The sequence below is a fragment of the Dipteris shenzhenensis genome, chromosome 17 (genome assembly GCF_047967505.1).
Source record: "Dipteris shenzhenensis isolate YYH24624 ecotype China chromosome 17, Dip_SZ_1.0, whole genome shotgun sequence".
Classification (NCBI taxonomy): Eukaryota; Viridiplantae; Streptophyta; class Polypodiopsida; order Gleicheniales; family Dipteridaceae; genus Dipteris; species Dipteris shenzhenensis.
Genome location: NC_141612.1, coordinates 53,563,105 through 53,582,198, shown reverse-complemented (window position 1 = coordinate 53,582,198; position 19,094 = coordinate 53,563,105). Strand labels below are relative to the sequence as shown.

The window sequence follows — 19,094 nt, the reverse complement described above, 5'->3', positions numbered from 1 at the left end:
CACCATAGAGGGTCACAACCCATATGAGACATTATATGGCGATATCACGAGGTTCTCTAGGTAGGGGGAGATCCTCCTCTTGGGTGACTTCAATGAGATAGGTTAGCTTGCTTGACTTCGCAATTGACCCCCTCAAAATATCAGAGATAGATCCAGCTTACCTTGGGATAGCAAGGCACCCAGAGGATGCACCACAGGTTACAGGGTATGGCCAACACCTACTAGAGATGGGAGATGTACATGACTTCTTTTTTTCTAGTAGACTCTACTCTATTAATGCTTTCAAAACAACCATACAAACAGCTTTCAAAAGGAGCTGTCTATGCAAACACAAAGGAGAAACACGTTGCTATCTCTAAGAAAGCAGACTGTTTTCGGATCTCTTGGCTCACAGCCTACAGAGATTCTGAAACAAGAGCTGGCAACCAAGGTGGTGGTCTATACATCCAGCTAATACCCTTCGTGGAAAGGGTGTAGAAGATTCCTGCCGGCCATGCCTGGCAGAAACGCTCCCACCTTTCGACAGTCACTCTCAAGCCTAGAGTACCACGCTCCCAAATGGCGCACAGCGTGAAGATCATATCCTGCCAGATGACTACTATAGTAGCCGTCGGAAAGATTGAATGGTCCCCCATCACTCGATTGCATCGAGCACCCTAGATGTTCTAGGCAGTGATGCTGGAAACTATCTCCCATACACCGTCCTCCGGTAGAGGTGGTGGGCGTAAACGGGAGGGCTGAACTGCATCATGAATCTCAATCCAGAAGACATGCTGTCCATGTACCCGGGTCAATCACGAAGGCGTGTCCTCCCTCCATGGGCCAGGCTGCCATCCCCAAGTGAAATCCTTGCTCATCCTTTGTGTACTAGCCACAATCTTAAAGGACAATAACCATATTTACTGAGCAACGAGGCAACCCTATAAGTAGTGAGGGATCTCGTCTCCAAAACTCCATCCGCACAGCACAGCATCTGCCGTCTACCCGCATCTGCTCCAGCCAAGGGCCGATGGGCCGACCTCCGTGAGCCATCAGCCAAAAGAAGTAGGAGATCTTGCATTAGCTCATCCAAAGACGAGGCCAGAAAACCTCTCTCGGGACATCCTGCTCTAACCAATGGCGTTCCCTCGAGGGAGACCATGCTGCTGTCTCGAGCTGTAATTAAGTAGCGTCCAATGCGAGTAGTGTAAGAAAAGAAGGAGACCTCCTCTACCCGGTCCTAGTACCCCATGCGGACGGGCCATAACCACTCTCTTGGATCCCACTGAATATCACATATGGGTTTACCCTCCCAAATCCATAGGCACCATACTACTCCCTCCGGGTTCGATAAGACTATGGAGGGATCAATGTACCAAGTCCTGCCCAATCGGCCCACTATCCTGACTCGCTGCCACTCTAGGTCCGTACAGAAGATCCAACAGGACTTGTTACAACTACTAAACCAGTTTCAAAGTTACAGGGAGCAGAAAGAAGAGACCGAGAAAAAATTCATGGATCAAATTGAGCGGCAACAAGCATGTTTACCTACTATTAAGCAATGGCTGAAGGAGATGCAAGTTGAGTTTTTTAATCTTTTAGAACTGCTTTCTAAACGCAATACAGAGTTGCAAACAGATAATTTGTTATTGCAAGCAAAAATAGAATCTTTGAAGTATGTGGAACATGAGCTGAAGACACTTCAAGACCTTCCTTCTTTCCCGCTCAGTGAGGCAGGGCTGCCCGTTGGCCCCTTATCTCTACCTCTTTGTGGCAGAGGCCTTGGATATTTTCTACGTTCTCAGGCGCTTGGCCTCACAAGGATGCAGCTTCCGATCAGACAGCAGAAGGATCTCCTAGACTCTGAGTTCAGAGATGATATAGCGTTCTACGTGCATGGCTCTGCAGCCAGTCTAGAGAGGGTCAAAGGGCCCCTATCCATTTATTGCAAGGCTTCCGGAGCTCGCATAAATTGGACCAAATTTGTCGGTTTCTTCACAGGCACGGAGGAGATCCAGGAGGTTCGAGATTGGGGAGCTGATTTTGGCTTTCAGTGGATCCCAAGACGGGAGACGGCAAGATACTTGGGCTGCCACGTAAGCATCCACATCTCGACAGAGCAACAGTTCAGCTCAGTCCTAGAGAGTGCTAGGCAGAAGCTCTTGTATTGGAGCTCTACCAATCTCCTAGCTACAGCCTCGTACAACAGTACGTGACTTGATCATATACAATGGTCTCCACAAATGGCCGCTATCAGGACTCACCTGTTCCCGCATGGAGGGGGATCGAGTAGGGCGGTTGGCAGCTCGCAGGCTAGGTGGCTCATGTAAACCGTATCAAGGGCATGGTTGAAGTGTATTTGAACATAGGTGGGGGCCGGCGGGTCTCGTAATGTTGAGATGCCGAAAGCTAGATAAGAGTGATCAGGTTTCAAAAAAAAAAAAGAACACACATTTTTGACTCACTTTGGCTTCATATTCCAACACCCCCCCATGAAGGCAAGGTGAGAGACTACTGGAATGGAACCAAGAACAGAACATGACAATGATGGTCTAAGGTGAGGGACTATTGGAATGGAACCAAGAATAGAACATGACAATGACGGTCATCAAACTGTGCACCCTATGTAACTCAGAGGCTAAAGTCTGAGCGTGTTCAGAGGTTGATCCAAGCACTCTCATGGCTTGAGACTCAACATGCTCGGCGGGAAACCGTGACATGTGATACAAAGGTTGGGGAGCCCATCAGATAATGCCATCAAATGTATATTTGTTGGCTACAGTGCAGAAAGCAAGGGGTACCGTCTCTACAATCCTGCTACACGCAAGATCATAGTAAGTAGAGGTGTGATATTTTCTGAAAATTCAGCTCACACTCAGGCTGAATTTCAAATGCCTTCGTCTTCAGAGGATGTCTTTGTGAATTTCAAATGCCTTCGTCTTCAGAGGATGTCTTTGAGGGGTTGCTACCCATTGCCTTGGGTTCCACTGCTGATTTTTCTGATGCAAATCAGAATTTACAGCAACCTCCAGATGCTTCAGTTCCGCCACAGGATGTCTTGCCCCCTCCACAGGCAGTGGAACAGGTGGTGCAGCAAGAAATTGCAGACATACATGCAGCAAAAACAGTCCCAAACTGGCTGTTACAGACTCTCAGGGAGAGTAAAATTGATGCTCCGTTATCTAGCAGGACTCGCAGTGCAGCAAGGCACATGGAAGGTGCTAATTCAGTGGAATCAGCATATGCAGGTACTCTCCTTGATGAGGAGGAGCCTGCCACATTCGAAGAGGCAAAGGATAATGTGCATTGGATGAATGCCATGCACGATGAGTTGCAGTCCATTGCAAAAAATCAAACTTGGGATGTTGTAGACTTGCCACAGGGTAAACATGCCATTGGCACACGATGGGTTTTCAAGGTCGAACGGAAGCCAGATGGCTCCATTGACAAATATAAGGCAAGGCTGGTTGCTAAAGGCTATGCTCAGAAAAAGGGCATAGATTATGAGGAGACATTCGCTCCTACATCCTGGATGACCACCATCCGATTAGTTATTGCAATGGCTGCACATTTTGAGTGGAATGTTCATCAGTTGGACATAAAAACAGCCTTCTTAAATGGGGACTTGCTGGAAGAAGTGTATGTCAAACAACCTCCGGGCTTTGAAATTACAGCAAATGCACTTCAAGTATGCAAGCTCAACAAAGCTTTATATGGGCTGAAACAAGCCCCTCGTGCATGGTATGCCAAGATACATGCCTTTTTGACCAGCAAGGGGCTGCACAATAGTCCTACTGAGAGCACCCTCTACATCAAGATGGATGGGGGGGGAATTTTAGTCATCCTTCTTTATGTCGATGACTTACTGCTCACAGGGTCCAATGAAGACAAAATTGCAGATTTCAAAGCTGATTTGCAGACCAACTTTGACATGTCAGATTTGGGGCTGCTTCACTTTTATTTGGGGATCCAGTTCTCTCATGAGAGACGTGGCACTGTTATGTCTCAGTCCAAGTATGTTCAGAAACTCTTGGACAGTTTTAATATGCAAGAGTGTAAGCCCATAGCCACTCCCATGGAGCCGGGGCTGAAACTCACAATGCATGATGCACGAGAATCAGTTAATGCCACACTTTACAGTCAGGCTGTTGGATGCCTCACATAACTCTGCAAAACTAGACTTGATATTCAGTTTGCAGTATCTCAGGTGAGCAGGTACATGCACAGCCCAAAAACTATGCATTGGCAGGCAGTTAAGCGCATCTTCCATTATTTGCAGGGCACAAAGTCTTTTGGCTTGCTATTTCCCAGGGGGGGTGACTTGCAGATGTATGCCTACAGTGATTCAGATTGGGCTGGTGATTATGACACTAGGCAGTCCACTAGTGGCAATTGTTTCTTTTTGGGTAAATCTTGCATTTCCTGGCTGAGCAAGAAACAATCTACAGTGGCTACCTCATCATGTGAAGCTGAGTACAGGGCAGCTTTCACAGCAACAGTTGAATGTGTCTGGCTGCGACGTCTATTTGCTGATCTTCCTCTGTCTTTGGAGGGTCCTTCTCCAATTCTCACTGATAGTCAGAGTGCCATTGCAGTGGCAAAGAATCCAGTGTTTCATGCTCGCACGAAGCACATTGAGGTTCACTATCACTACGTCAGAGAGGAGTTGCATGCAGGAGAGATCAGTATGATCTTTGTGTCCACACATGACAACGTTGCAGATATTTTCACCAAAGCACTACCACGTGAAAAGTTTGAGGCATTTCGCAGTGCCCTGAACTTATATCCGTTTGGTGATTGATCAGCCTTGTACATCACATTGGCACTGCAGGGGGGTGTTAGAATTATAGATATAATTCAGCAGTGACCAATGTAATATAATAAGCTAGTTAGGGACACTTTTCCCTCTTTAAGAGGTTTTTCCCCCTAACCGCAGTTAGTTCACTAACTATGGTTAGTGACTACTAAGGTTTTGTCACTAGGACAAAACCTTATCTTTCTCTCATTGAGTTGTACTCTCACACTCTTCTATTGCAACTCAGCTTTCAGCTTCCAAGCTTCCAGCTCTCACTCTCTCTTGCTCTCTCTCACTCACCATCTTCTCACAAGTTCCCCAATGGGGGCCTTCATATAGGGCACGGAAGCCCTCTGATCTGACTGACGAGATCCCTGATCAAGCCAACCAGGCTCCTGTCCAACCTGTATGGCAGCCTGTCTAGTGACTGCCCAGACTAGGCCCGATCTGGGCCAGCAGACTGCCAACTCAGTCTCCTCTGCAGCACTAGTGGCTGCTGTACTTGCTGCTATTGCAGCTCCAGTGAATGCCCAAGTGGCAGCCTACAGTCTGCCCACATGGCATCCTTTTCATCTCTCTCACTTCAGCTCCTTCAAGACCAAAAACAAAGCCTAAATTTGAATGATCCAGATAAGACTAATACCTTTACATGTGAGAGAGCTAAAATATGACCCCAAAAATTGGTGATGCTGAAAACTGGATAACACACCAAAAAGGGTGGTAGGAATGCATAAACATTCAAATCTTCATACATCATCTCCATAGAATATCCAAAGCATATAGCCTATAGCTAACTGGGACACAAACAAATGGAGTTGAGTGCCTAAAGAGATTTTGAAGAGATCCATAGGATATAATGGATTTATATTTAGTTGAATTCTGTTGTCAATCTAGCAGATCATTTAAAATAATTGCCACCCGTAAAGCGAATCACTTTACTTTGACTCATTGTTTCTTGTGAATGTAGTGGAGCTCACCCAACATGATTGGGAGCCTGCCAAAAAGAACCTGTTTACCTGTGAGGTACTTGGTATTCAAGTAATCGAAAGTTAGGATATCTCAGATTCGGGAGGACACCTCTATGTTATGTCTTGGTATGGGATGCCTAAGTCTCACTATTGTTAATAAAAGGCTGATTGCCTTGATGGTTTAACACCAGTGCAGACAGTGCGGAACAGTTGCTATGGATAAGTAAAGTCGATGGAAATTAATCAAATTTGAATGCTGGAATTTTTTGTAGAGCTCATGAGACTGTGCATGAAAGGTAAATTTGTCTCACTAATTGTACAATATGTTGTTGCAAGTGGAAGTTTTAAAAGTCCGATCACTCCTCTCAAGGAATGATAAATTATTACACGATCCATAGTTTTAATGGTGTGGAGGAAGACTGAATTATTTCTAGGCTCTTGTGATTTCAGGAAAAAGAGACCCCAAGGAGACTCATGTATAATACATGGGTACCAGAGATAGGAGTAGATGGACTAGAACTGGCTCAACCAGAAGCCAACCAGCCAGGCAGATTGCATGAAGCCAACCCAGTGTGGCTTTGCAATCATCAAGTTCTCAGAGAATACAACTGGAGGGTCTCCCACAATGAAGAAAATGTATACATCATCAGGATCCTCAATGGAGAGGCTGGATCTTGCTAACCGTAGAGGCTAGATCTGGCTGTTCGTGGCTAGGGCTGGCTGTATTGGAGGGAAGGGTACATGAGCTACATAACCAGCCACTTATGTCCATATGTGGTCATCAGAATCTGTCAGCCCGTGGACATCTATTCAACCCTAGAGGAGCCTCAAGGGGTGCCAAACCATCAGCCAAGGTTAGGCAGTAGAGCATAGGACACATGGCAGCTAGACTTAGGGCTGCCTCAGTGCCCCAACAATGGCAGAAGACCCACGTGCAGCCGTGCAGGTTTTTTTATCATCGGATCTGCAGCAACAAGCAGGGCAGGGCAGGGCAGTGCCGTACAGGCTACTACGACATCAGTGGCAGCAATTCCAGCAGCATCCAGGGCAATGTGGAGTCTGGACTACAATACAGCCAGGAGGGCTGTGACAGCCCAGATCAGGTGCAGCTAGCCCCTGGCGACATGAGCAGACATGTAGGACATCGAGTGCGGGGGCCAGCCACCAGGTCTGGTGGTAGCAGAGGCAGTCAGGCAGGTCCAGAGCCATCAAGAAGTCCTCGGCTAGTCTGTTGCAGGTCGACCTATACCACAGACCAGGTCGGCCAGTATCAGCAAGGGTACGCCCCCCTCCCCCCCCCCCCCCCCCCAAAAAAAGAAACACTGCACGATTCTAGCCGATCAGAAGTTGCAGCACAGAGTCCTCGTGCCTCAGTGGACAAATGGCCCCCTCACAGCAGCCCTTCCAGCCCCCTCAGCCTCCCCATGCTTAGTTCTCATGTGGAATAAGGCATAGATCCTAACCTTGGGAAAGTGAGGACACGTGCATTGGTACGCTAAGGAGAGTAAAGACGTTTAAGACACCCTATGCTATAAAAGTAAGAGCTTAGGCTCGTTTGGGGCATTTCGGGACTGGATCTTCCCAAGAGCACCCAACTTGAAAAGTTGCCAAACGGCACCCATGCGTGGGTGGAGCTGTGTGGTATGAGACGTGCAGTCTTTACCTGGGAGAGCTGCCCAATGACAACCATGCATGGGTGGGGCTGTGTGGTATGGGACATGCATTCTTACCTGGGAAAGCACTAACCTCTAGCTCAGGGGTGATCCTAGCCGGATCTCCGGTTGTGTGGTGATGCGCTAGCCACACCAGATCATGTTTCTTTCTAGCTACTAATTGTCTTGCAGGTAGGCTTACTACGAGAGATCCTGTTAGAGGTAGGTTTCGTTTGGTATCAGTAAGCATTGAAGTTTTGTCAAGCCATGGATGTAAGACACAAGCTATCCCATGTCAGGTATATGTGTCACTTGCAAGTGTTCAGTAGGTGAATATTGCTCTATTTTATATTTCGTTTTGGTAAAGATCACTATATGGAAGCCTGCTGATATAGTATGGATTGTGATTCTTGCTGGAGAAGGTTATGCCTAGATAATATGGCGACAGAAACAGGTAAAATGGTGAATTGTGAGTGGATGAAATTGCTACGAGGCTGTGTGAATTGTTTCGTAGCTGTTTTATATTCTTCTGGTTGATGGCAATGTGTCACATTGTGTTATATTGGCTCAGGCACGGTGCATTTGGGTGCTCGGGTCGAGATCTTCCCCTGAAAGCACATGCGTGTCCATGCATGCGGATTTGGGGAGCATGCAAGCAATGCATATTGACACGCGTGTCCATGCAAAGCTGGAAGTCTCTGGGGTCGACATGTGGGTGTTGAAGTGCCCACCTGGCAGACATACAGATGCATGCAGGACCGTGAAGCTGATGCAAGCTTGTTGCCAAAATGGTAGAAAGTCACAAAAGCTCCTACCTTTGGGCACTTTGCATAAGCTTTTACTCTTGTGAAAAGCACTATGTGCAAGTATCTCGCATGAAGTATGAGCTCCATCCATAATGTCAGCTCCTATCTTATGCATGCTAGCTTCTGTTGCATATTCAAGCTGTCCCCCAGCTTCTTCTACCCGCTTTGAGCTAGAGAGGCTACTCATCTGCCTCGACCTACAGTTTCTGCACATTTCACCCCAAGGGATTTTTCATAGCTGGGACAACCCGTTGAACGATCCATACACACGGCGACAACGCGCTTCGGTCCCTTGTTTCTATTTTCCAGGCTTGTCCACAAGTAAAAGAGAAAACATATAGTAGCAGACTAAATAGGCTAAGGCCTAGTTTGAGGCGAAATTGGGACCCTCGAGATTTCTGCATAGTCTCTAACGGAACAGGGGAAATCCAGGACTTTGGGTGCGTGATGCAAAGAAAGAGGGGGCATAGAATTTGGGGCGAGAGCTTGCAGACAAAGTTGCCTTCCCTTTCAGGACTTTTGCAGCAACCCGCGTCGAAAAGGCAGAGGGAGAGGGAGAGAGAGGAAAGGGAAGGAGAGAGATACCGAAAAATCCAAATGACCGTTCTCCGCAAGTCCACACCATGAATCATAAGAATCAGTGATGGAAAGGCGACAAAGACGGCGGACGCGTCTACTGTATTTGATGCGCAAGTATCCAGTAGTAAGAGGTGAGGTTTCCAAGGATCTCTCAGCATCGACTCGTGCTCGCCTCTGCCCGCACATCACATCTCCAAAACCAAGGAGCATCGACACACTCGACTCTGCCATTGCCTTCGTGAATTGCCCACGCCTTCGCGTTTCTTTTTATTTTTCACTCGATCACCCTCCGACCTTCGACCGGTCGGGAAAGGCCATGCGTCAGCCTTTCCGGTCCGAAGCCAATCGGATTTGGCTGCCGGCACCCTACCCAATTCCTCCTCCCCATGGCCCTCCCCTACCCCTTAGAGCCAATCCCCATGCATCGGAAGAGCCCGGCTCAAAATTTCCACGCGGCACAGTAAATGCGCAAGTTCGCTTCCTAGCAAGGCCTCGTGCTCAAATTGAGGACTCGCCAGCATATTTTGCACAAGTGAGACAGAGGTGCTACAGAGGCCGAATTTGTCACCCGGAAGGTGGGGACAAGTTGAAATCACCTCCCAATATGGAGCAAGAGATGAGGAGCAGGTAGGGAGGGTTGCCACACCACATGGAATGGTCCAGTTCTTGGGGTCCTCGAAATCTAGGGCACTCAAAATCAATTCAAACGCTTCCAAATAGTCTACAGGGCTGGTCCATGGAGCGCTGGTCCATGGGCTGCTGGGTGGTTGTCCATGGTAATGGGCCCTTCTAATTTTAAGGAGCCTCTCGTTTTTACTGAAAGCCACTAGATGTTTTTGGCTAAATGTATAGTTTTTTGGCCTGGCCTTTAGGGAAGGTCTTAGTGATGGTTCATTTTGAAAGCTATGGGATTTCATTTCCTCCATCCATGGAAAATTAAAATATGGGAGTCCTTTACATGTTTACGATGTTAGGGGGCTTTCTTTAAATGTGTATGACATCAAGAGCTTCCTTTAAATGTTTCTCATTTAGAGGGCAAGCCCAAGGAATGCTATCCATCATTCTTTCCTTGTTTTTTTGAGGAGAGAAAGCAATTTCGTTCACTTGGTCACACTTTGAAACAAATGCAACCCTTTTATCTCACAATGCAACTTTTTTATTTAGTTTCCTTTGGAAAATGAATACAAGGGTTAAACTTTGGGAGAATTGCTCGAAAGTTCGACAAAGAATTCGACCGGGGAACAATAGGGAACCGAGATAGAGGGGGGAGGGGTCGGCGGACCTTCCCCCTATCAAGGACATTAAAAAGTAACGCCACGTTACACCTAATTCCACGAGTTCCTCGTATGCTCCTCTCTCCAAATTGCCTTCCATAGTGTGCTTTGGACATTAAAGGAGCCAATTTGTGAGTTGTTTGAGGGCCAATCCCCTCGTGTGCTATAGCAATCTTCTTGCATCTCAGTTCCAATCTACAATGGCAGCTTTATACATTAGTATCACAACCACCCCAATGGCTTCCAGAAAACATTGAAGCTAGAGAACAACATTGAGAAGTAATGGTTATTGTTGCCAGCTCTTTCCTAGGGAGGAGTAGACATTTTAAATGCTTTGTAAAATCTATGGTTGCTCTCATGGATGCAAGCCTCCCCCCTACTCACTCGATAGACACCTTGTCTTACCACGGCCCTAGCAAGAGACTGTCTCTCATGCCATGCCTCAAAGGATTGTCCTTGACTAGTGTAGCAGTACAAGTGTTTGTAGCAGTTGCAAGCCCCACCAAAATAGATTAAAATTTTTCAATGTCAATCATTTAAAAAACCAATAAAACTTTGGTATAGAAATTGATATAAGCACCAGAGAGCATCATGGTCGGATTAATTATATCTTTTGTGAAAAAAAAGTTTGAGGTTTTTGTTAAGGCCTAGGTTGTCTTGGTGCTATGCTCAAGTCTAAGGAACTCACTATATTACTTTGATTAAGTTAGATGAGCTTCGTGCTTCCATCTAATCCTTGCACAACTTTGATTTTTGTGGCCTCCTCCACTTGATATATTACCAATAATTCTTCCACTTCCATAGTCTAATTTTGGGCATTATGCTAGCTCTCCCAGCTAGTATTGCTACTTTATTCAACAAGTCATAGGCACTTGTATCTAGATGCAGCGTCTCCATGTTGACTAAATACAGAATCTCCATGTTATCTCCCTCATCTTGGGCTAGTGGTCTCTCACTAGGACTCTTGCTTCCTCTTGCTATGCGGTAAGGCAAAGGTACTTGCATTACATACACTATCTCCATGTCATCTCCCTCATCTTGGACTAGTGATCACGATCTCCATGTTATCTCCCTCATATTGGGCTAGTGGTCTTTTGCCAGGACCCTTGCTTCCTCTTTCTATGCGGTAAGGCATAGGCACTTACATCTAGATACACTAACTCCATGTTATCTCCCTCATCTTGGGAAGCTAATGGTACCTTGCTAGGACCCTTGCTTCCTCTTACCATGCAAGGCCTTTGTACTGCTCATGCCATAGCAAGTACTACTGGGATCGGCAAGGCTTTGGCTATATTAGCTTTGAGTCCCAATGTTGGAACATGCTCGTTTTTTGTTACAAGACCTCATGTTCTAAGTATACTGCATGCTCCTATTGTTTAATCACATGGAAGTTTGTTGAGAGTTTGTTAGAGTTGATTGTTATTCATGCTTGTTTTGAGGATGTTAGTACTGTACTACCTAATTTATATTGCATTATGAATTAGGCAATAATGTCTTTCGAACACATTGGAATTGAGGGAAACTAGTCTAAAGTTCAAATCTATCACTACACTATATTTATTTGCATACATATGTGGGGAACAAGGTATTGTACAATAGCATTTTGCTTCTGTAACATCAACACTTAGCGTGCTTTGTTTTAAGGTAGGACTATCAAAGTAATTGCTATATTCCCTCTACACCTTCACCTATGTCAATGAAGACTTATATGCTATATTAACTTCCTGAGGTGCAAATTCTTATTGAAAGGACAAACAAATTTGAGGTCGCACTCTTGAATTAGTTCTACATACCTTTTATATATGCACCTATGTCCAAGCTTTGTAGCCTACAAGTCTATCCCCTGGATAATTCTTGGCTACATTCATTTTCTTATATTCAACTATTGTTAAAATGCCAAAAAAGTTTGGCTTTATATCTTTCTTATTATATTTTATTATCTCTCTTCATTTTATCCCATGTCATGCCCATTATCTCATCAAGAGTAAGGCTACTAGTTCCTAACATGATAAAAATCCCTTATTAAGATAAAAAACAAGAGTCACAATAGTTGCACATACATACATACTAGGTTCTAACTCATGGAAGATTGACACACCACCACTACAACAAGTACAATCGCCGTCTCAACAATAAGAGAAAGGTTTAATGTTGTTGGCCTTGAGAATGTAAATTGCATGTATGGACAACTTGTGAAAATATGTCAGGAACCTATGCATTGCCGAAACTAATCGAAGGTGGATGAATCCTAAGTACAAACATGATGAAGAGCTAGACAAAATAAGCATAGACTCTAACATGATAAAGAGCTAGACTAAATAAGCATATACACATAGACAGGCTTGGGACGTTGCACATATTATTGCATGAAACCCCCGTTTATAGGAATGATGTACATCCTTACATCGGTTACTCACATTTGGGATAAAGCCTCCTTGTACATGTCCTTGTCTTATCTTGTGCCCAAGGCACCAGATATCTCAACACCCCCCCTTGGTGCCTTGATGTATAGGCTATTGCAAGGTGGTTGGATGTGAGTTACAAAATATCCATCACACCACCTCAATACAACATGTTATTGGAGGTGGTAAAGTGTGGTATTACAATATGTCATCATCTACCCTTTTCATTGACATTGCTACTTAGGTGGTAATATGTGACTTGAGACAATAAACTTTATCTCTACTCATTGGGTGACCCTTTTACAAATTCACAAGCAAACGTGGAAGTTTGTCTTTGGAGCTCTTAGAAGATTGTATCACTGTAAGTCTCCCCTTTGCTTAATGAAGGCTTCTTGGTGCTGACTTCATGCTTCTACTTTTTGCTTTATTGATACCCTTTGTAATTCCATCTTCTTGTGGGATGTTGCTTGGCTCATGGTCTTTAGCAGAACTCTTGGCTCATTGGTAGCTCCTTAATGTGGACTTGATGCTCCTTGTTACACAATGCTTTGTTCTTTATTTCCTTATGTGCCTTTGCTACATATGTGTGGATGTTGTGGTCAAATCATGCACTTTCTATTTAGGCATGATCATACTTGATATGAATGCCCTACTCGATGCTCATGATGTGTATGCTCACTCATGTATCCACATGTGAGGTACTTTGCTTAGTGTGTTCCTTCCCCATTGAGCCTCTCAATAGATGAGGTGCTTAATGCAATTTGCAAAGGTCATACCAGTTGAATTAATGCAATATTGATAGTTTCTAATTGCTTATAAATGTGATCAACATGTAGAGATTAAAAAATCATTCACTCTTCCTTTCTGGACCACTTGGAAATTCCTCTTAGAACAAAAGTTATGGCTTGCGAAACTTTGATCAAGAAGAGGGACCAAAAGGGTAGAGTGTGGTAGTTACATGCATAAAGAAAGTGTGTGCCTTTGAAGGGGTGTGGATCATAGATGCTAATGTGGATTATGTGTACACGTGCAAAATGTAAAGGTGTACTTAGATAGTACTATGTCCTCATCTGGCGTGCATGTGTCGGCGGGTGGCACTATTGACTATGTAGTATTGTCTACCACATGGATGCCACATGTGCTGCTACCACATGCCTACTTATGTGGCCTTACATATGTGGTAGTTTTCCATGTATCACTTCTACTCCCTACCTTATCTACTACACGTCGTCCACATGGCCTTATCATATGAGCTCGTCGATTTGTAGGGTTGGAAGCTCTCTAGAGGGGCATCATTGTTGCCATGCCAATGTTGCTCATTGTGTTAGTATTCATAGAGAGACTTGAGAGCTTGTATATATTACTACATGAAAGTGACCTCCTTATATAGGAGTCAAGTATATTCTTGCATTGATTGTGGGATAAGTGCAGTTGTACATGTGGCAACACGCCCTTCCTTCCAATCTTCTACTTATACCTTGCCCTTATCTGTGCCCAAGGCAACAAACATCTCAACACAACTTGTATCCAAAATAGATATAGTCCCAATTTCCAAAGGATAAGTGTAAAGTGCATAATAGATTTGAACTTGAATTTATGTATATAACCTTGTATTCTTTGTGTGCCAATAGAGGGGAAATGAATTTAGTACTTAATGTTGACTTGTGTGTGTACTTAATGTTGACTTGTGCGTACTTCATGTTCTTTCTTGGTCATAGTACCTTGTGTTGTCTTGGATATATGTATGACCTCGCATAGCTTGAATCTCTCTCATGTGTACTTTCCAATCTTAATTTAAAAGATAAGATTCTCTCCAATGTACATCTTATACAAGTTTATAGTAATTTGAGTGTTCAAAAGAGACAAACTCCCTTACACTCTTCTAGTTTTTGTGAGAAGAAAGAAAGCCACTTTTGCTTCTTCATTAGTGAGAGGCGAGTAATTTTTCAGTCCCCCCATTTGAGTATCACTTTTCTATAAGTGGAGCCCTTCTTCTTAGTGTTTCAAACAAGTAGCCAGCTATCACACAAGCCAACATCCCCTAGCTTTAACACTTCAAGGCTCTTAAGAAGTACAAGACAAGTGGCACAAAAGTGCTAGCAATTAATGATCAAGAGTTGGTATTTAACTTAAGGTTTAAGAGGGGATCTTCCTCTATAAATTGTGCATAATCCAATTAATGGAGAGCGTAATCAAATATTTTGCATTAGTTTGGTAAAAACTCAAAGTTCAAAAGAGAGTTTCTTATTATTATAGGTCCACATGTCCCTGTAACATTCATGTCCTTTTTCCTCCATCTTAAAATCCTACGAGCTCTTAACGTACATGAGATCATTATCCACACATTCACAAGTTTGGATAATTTTTTGGGATTCTTGGTTTTTAATTTAAAATTAAAATCATGTCCTTCAAAAATTAAAATAAAAAATGATTTTACAATTACAATCTAAATGTCAAAGAATTGATAGGCTCGTGTGGCCCAAAGGTTGAAATTCATGATCTTTCGTAAATCTACTTTGGATTTTAGAACTAGTCATAAGATGTGTAAACAAGTTTAAATAAAATGTAATAGTTTATATATAGCTCCAATTTCAATAAAATATACAAAGATTATAATCATTCACGTGGTGAAACTACAATTGTTTTGAGGGTTGAATTTTGAACAAGGAAAGTACAATTAGGAAGTGGAAAATACTCCATAGAAGTAATAAATTATCTCAAGTGCATTGTAGCTTTTCTTAATAGCCACTACCATGGCAAATGAATATTTTATCTAAACACATTCTCAAGGTGTTTGGAGGGGATGTCACCCTATTAATGTAATTTGGCTTTGACATATGCATAATAAATTGTCCACATAAGAATATGCCCTTAAAGACGTATTTAAAGCTACAATTCTACATAAGACGTCTTGACAGAAATGACTATATGTGCATAATATCGTACTAATAATCAGTATTGCATATAATGTTCTCCTCCTTTGAACATTGGTGGTCCACAATAAATTCTCCTTACATGGGAGATGGGAATAGGAATAGGTGGTCCCGTTCCATTTTATACTATCCAAATGGGATTTTTAATCCCCCATGGGCTAATAATCAAAAGGACCTAGATTGGTTACACTTTCCAATTGAAAGGAGGTGGTCCTAAGGCCAAAGTCTAGGATGGGAGGAAAATATCCTAATCCCATTAGAGCCATGCTACACCAATTGGTCTATGATAGGATTCAAATTCCCATCCACGTGCTAAGGTCTAAGTAGTCTGCAACAACTAGTATTTTGGTATTTAAATAGCCTTATTTATTGAACTAGATCTTAAGACTTACCATGCTACACGTCAATGGACAGTGTTGGTTTCTACCATGTCAAGGTTTTCCTCATTCCTAATCAATGAACAACCATACCATTCTTAAATTTACTATCTAGTTAGATTATTTAGATTGTGCTATGATGCTTGCATATTGTCTCAAATTCTCCATAATTCCAATTTCATAAGAACTCCTTCATGGAAGCCCTAGATTGGGTAGCTAATCTTTTGTTTTCTTTTAGAAACCTAGGACTTGTCCGTGTCCTTTTCATGGCTTTCATACCTTCTCATGTGCCCCAAAATCACAAGTCTCTTTCATGCTTTGTAGCGAAACCATCTTGTCCTTTGTATATTAGTTTATTATAGCCATGAAAGGATTACACAATTGTTACACACTAAGATTACATATGCCGAATGTGATCTATCATGATTATATGTTGAATTAGTGCAAGCAATAATAAGGCTTTTAGTGCATGACACTTTTGCCAAACTACATGTAAACTTTAAGTCTACGAATTACCCATGGCCGACAATGTCATCATTGCCACAAGCCAAATGATACTCCCTATTTTTTCCAATAGTTTAGTCAAATTCTCCTCTATAAAATTTATCATTTATAAAGAATTAATGCCAATTCTTTATTCTTATTACATCATCTATAAGGAGACTAGCTTGTGATTTGATGTTGTATGAGATTACACTATAGTTTTGTGTATTTGTCCAACCTAAAAGGAATACAACCTCAAACATAATAAAATTTTTATTTGAACAAAATCTAAGTATGTACTTATTATTGGTTTTTCTCAAACATTGGACCGCTTACATTGGTGGGAGATATTCATTTAGGGCCTGCATTTTTTGGATTTCCCTCATTATGGATGTTGCCACATGTTTAGTATTGTGTAGATGGAAAAATACAACCAAAGGTCACAAAACATGTTAAATCCTTGCATAAGCACTCCACGAAATTGGATGTTCAAAGTCGATATGTCCTTCTAGCCTTGTTGGCAAATGGAGGGAATGAGGAATGTTCATCATTCTTCGATCCAATCAAGCATGTTGAACTCTCTGATCAACACGTTGAACTCTCTGATGAACATTATGATTGTTCCATCCATGTATAATATATGCCCCTTGCATGTCCTACATGCCCATATTGCTTACTTCTTAAGTACTCATGTTTACTCAGATTGTTGTCATCTAACCACTATTATATAAAAAATTTGCAAGGCTAGTGTTTCTCTCTTCTAAATTTCTCAACACAAGAGCTTTGGTAATCCAATCATAGTCATAACTTCATACCAAAATTTAAGACACTCAACTCACCTTTTTTAGCATCTCTTGAACCATGATCAAGTTCATTCTCTATGAATTGTATCTTTTTCTAAACTTTCTATGCCATATATATTGGAGATAGCCATTTTTTTATTCATAGGGGGGAACCTTTGGTATGAAAACTTATAAAATGGCATTGCTAGTAGTTTACACAGGTAGGATCCCATATGGATTCCAATTTGTGAATTGTTTCCAACGCTAGAACCTAGTTGAAATATTTTGTCTCGATAGGTTCAAATTCCAAGCTAGATTAAAAAGGCAGGTTTGGTTAGTGCCCAATGTCTTTTGAATTGTACTCTCTTAATGCATGATCTCAAAAATTTCCTTGGTTTAAACATCCTTTTTTCCCAAGCTTCCCTCTACATGCCATTTTATAATGTGCATAGGCTTTGAATGGGAACTAAATGGGAAGGAGAGAGTCTCTAAATGTACTATAGATTTATGACTTTAAGGATGATAATTTCTTCATTCATATAAGCATAGCCCCAAATTTTTTATCACATTTCACAACCCATCATTATTACAAAATATGACTTTGTACATTTAACTAGGACATTTCTATAGGATTTTAATCTTTCATCTATCATGGCCCTTCTCCTTGCACTAACATAAACCCTTTCAATTGTCCATTTTACCTTGAGTTTAGCTTTAATTCTTGAATATATTGACCCTTGCAATTGTCTCTTTTGACTATGCAATCCAATTCACCTTGGCATTAGCTTTGTCTCCAAAGGTAGTCTATTTGATATGAATAATATTAAACATAGCTATAAAAGGAGAATAGTATTCTAAATAGGGGCATCTAACTAGAAGAGATCTTGAGACAACATAATTATGTAGAGGAGATCAATATAATGACCATCTTTTAATGTCTGATTTTGTTAAATCCAACACTCATGGATGAGTAGTAGATGCACAATAGATCATATATAATAAGCCATAAATAAAGGAAAACTTGTGGTTAAATCCACCATGACATGCTAGGAAGGTGAAATGCTTGAAAGGGCCAATGATGGTAGGCTAAGGAAGGTTTCAAGGTGGTGACTAGGGTGCTTCTAGTAAGAGACCAAAGAAGAAAAATGTTAAAACCATTTTTGTGGCTACTGAGTGACAAGTATCCTACAAACAATCACTAACTAGTAGCAAACCTATTACACATGCATATCACAATTAACTTATTAAGAGTTGGTAAAATTTGTAGGGGGACTTAGTAAATAAACACTACTACTAGCACAAATGGGGTATATAAGGCGCTATGAGTTATAACAAATTGCCCTAGTGTAGTCTCCACATTAACCTTAAATAAGCTACATGTTTCTTATATAGATTCATAACCACATATTATTATCACTCTTTTTATTCATTATCATACACAAGCTTTATCTAGAGTGTCAATCCATACATTATCTACACAAGCAAGAATAATAACATTTTGTGTGTACTTTGTTGGCCCTATTTCTATTTGTACAATGTAATAATGAAGAAGAAATCACCTTCTCTCATGAATAACAAATTGGCTACGTTAGGGAAAAATTGTTCCTTTTCTTTTTTTTCTTTTTTTTTTGGGTGGGGAGATGAGGACAATGCAATGGCCAAACAAAACATCTTTTCAAACTATTATAGAAATGAACATTGAGACATCTACAATAAGGTGAGAATTAATCATTTTAATGAAATATTGAAATTTACGATGGAATTAAAATATATATCGGTAGACAAAATCTCAAAACTCTTCATTGTTTCTCTTATTTCCTACTATTGAAATGATTTATGAAAATGTTCAAATCAAATCCTTATTTTAGTCAAGTATTCACACCATGGCCCTTTCCATGATAGCGAGTAGGATCAGTAGCTCAACAAATGAGGGAATCTTAGTTGACAGGCTAAGAAGTAGAAGAGTTGTGAAGAAAGATGTCAATAGGCTTGAGAGTAGGAGTTAGATACACAATGTAAGAGTTGTTGAACAAAGATGTTGACAGGCTTGAGAGTAGGATCTAG

General features: G+C 42.0%; 1 protein-coding gene across 2 annotated transcripts in view; it reads right to left on the bottom strand.

Moving 5' to 3' along the window:
* LOC147892298 (uncharacterized) overlaps positions 1-9,033 on the bottom strand; it is a 104,952-nt gene extending 95,919 nt beyond the window's left edge. Inside the window, exon 1 of one of the 2 annotated variants that reach the window (XM_087388875.1) lies at positions 8,786-9,033. In XM_087388875.1, the coding sequence (XP_087245001.1) occupies positions 8,786-9,010 (225 nt within the window). In that variant the 5' untranslated portion in view covers positions 9,011-9,033. The remainder of the gene's footprint in view (positions 1-8,785) is intronic. The other variant, XM_087388876.1, reaches the window with a different exon arrangement.
* Between the last annotated feature and the right edge of the window lie 10,061 nt (positions 9,034-19,094).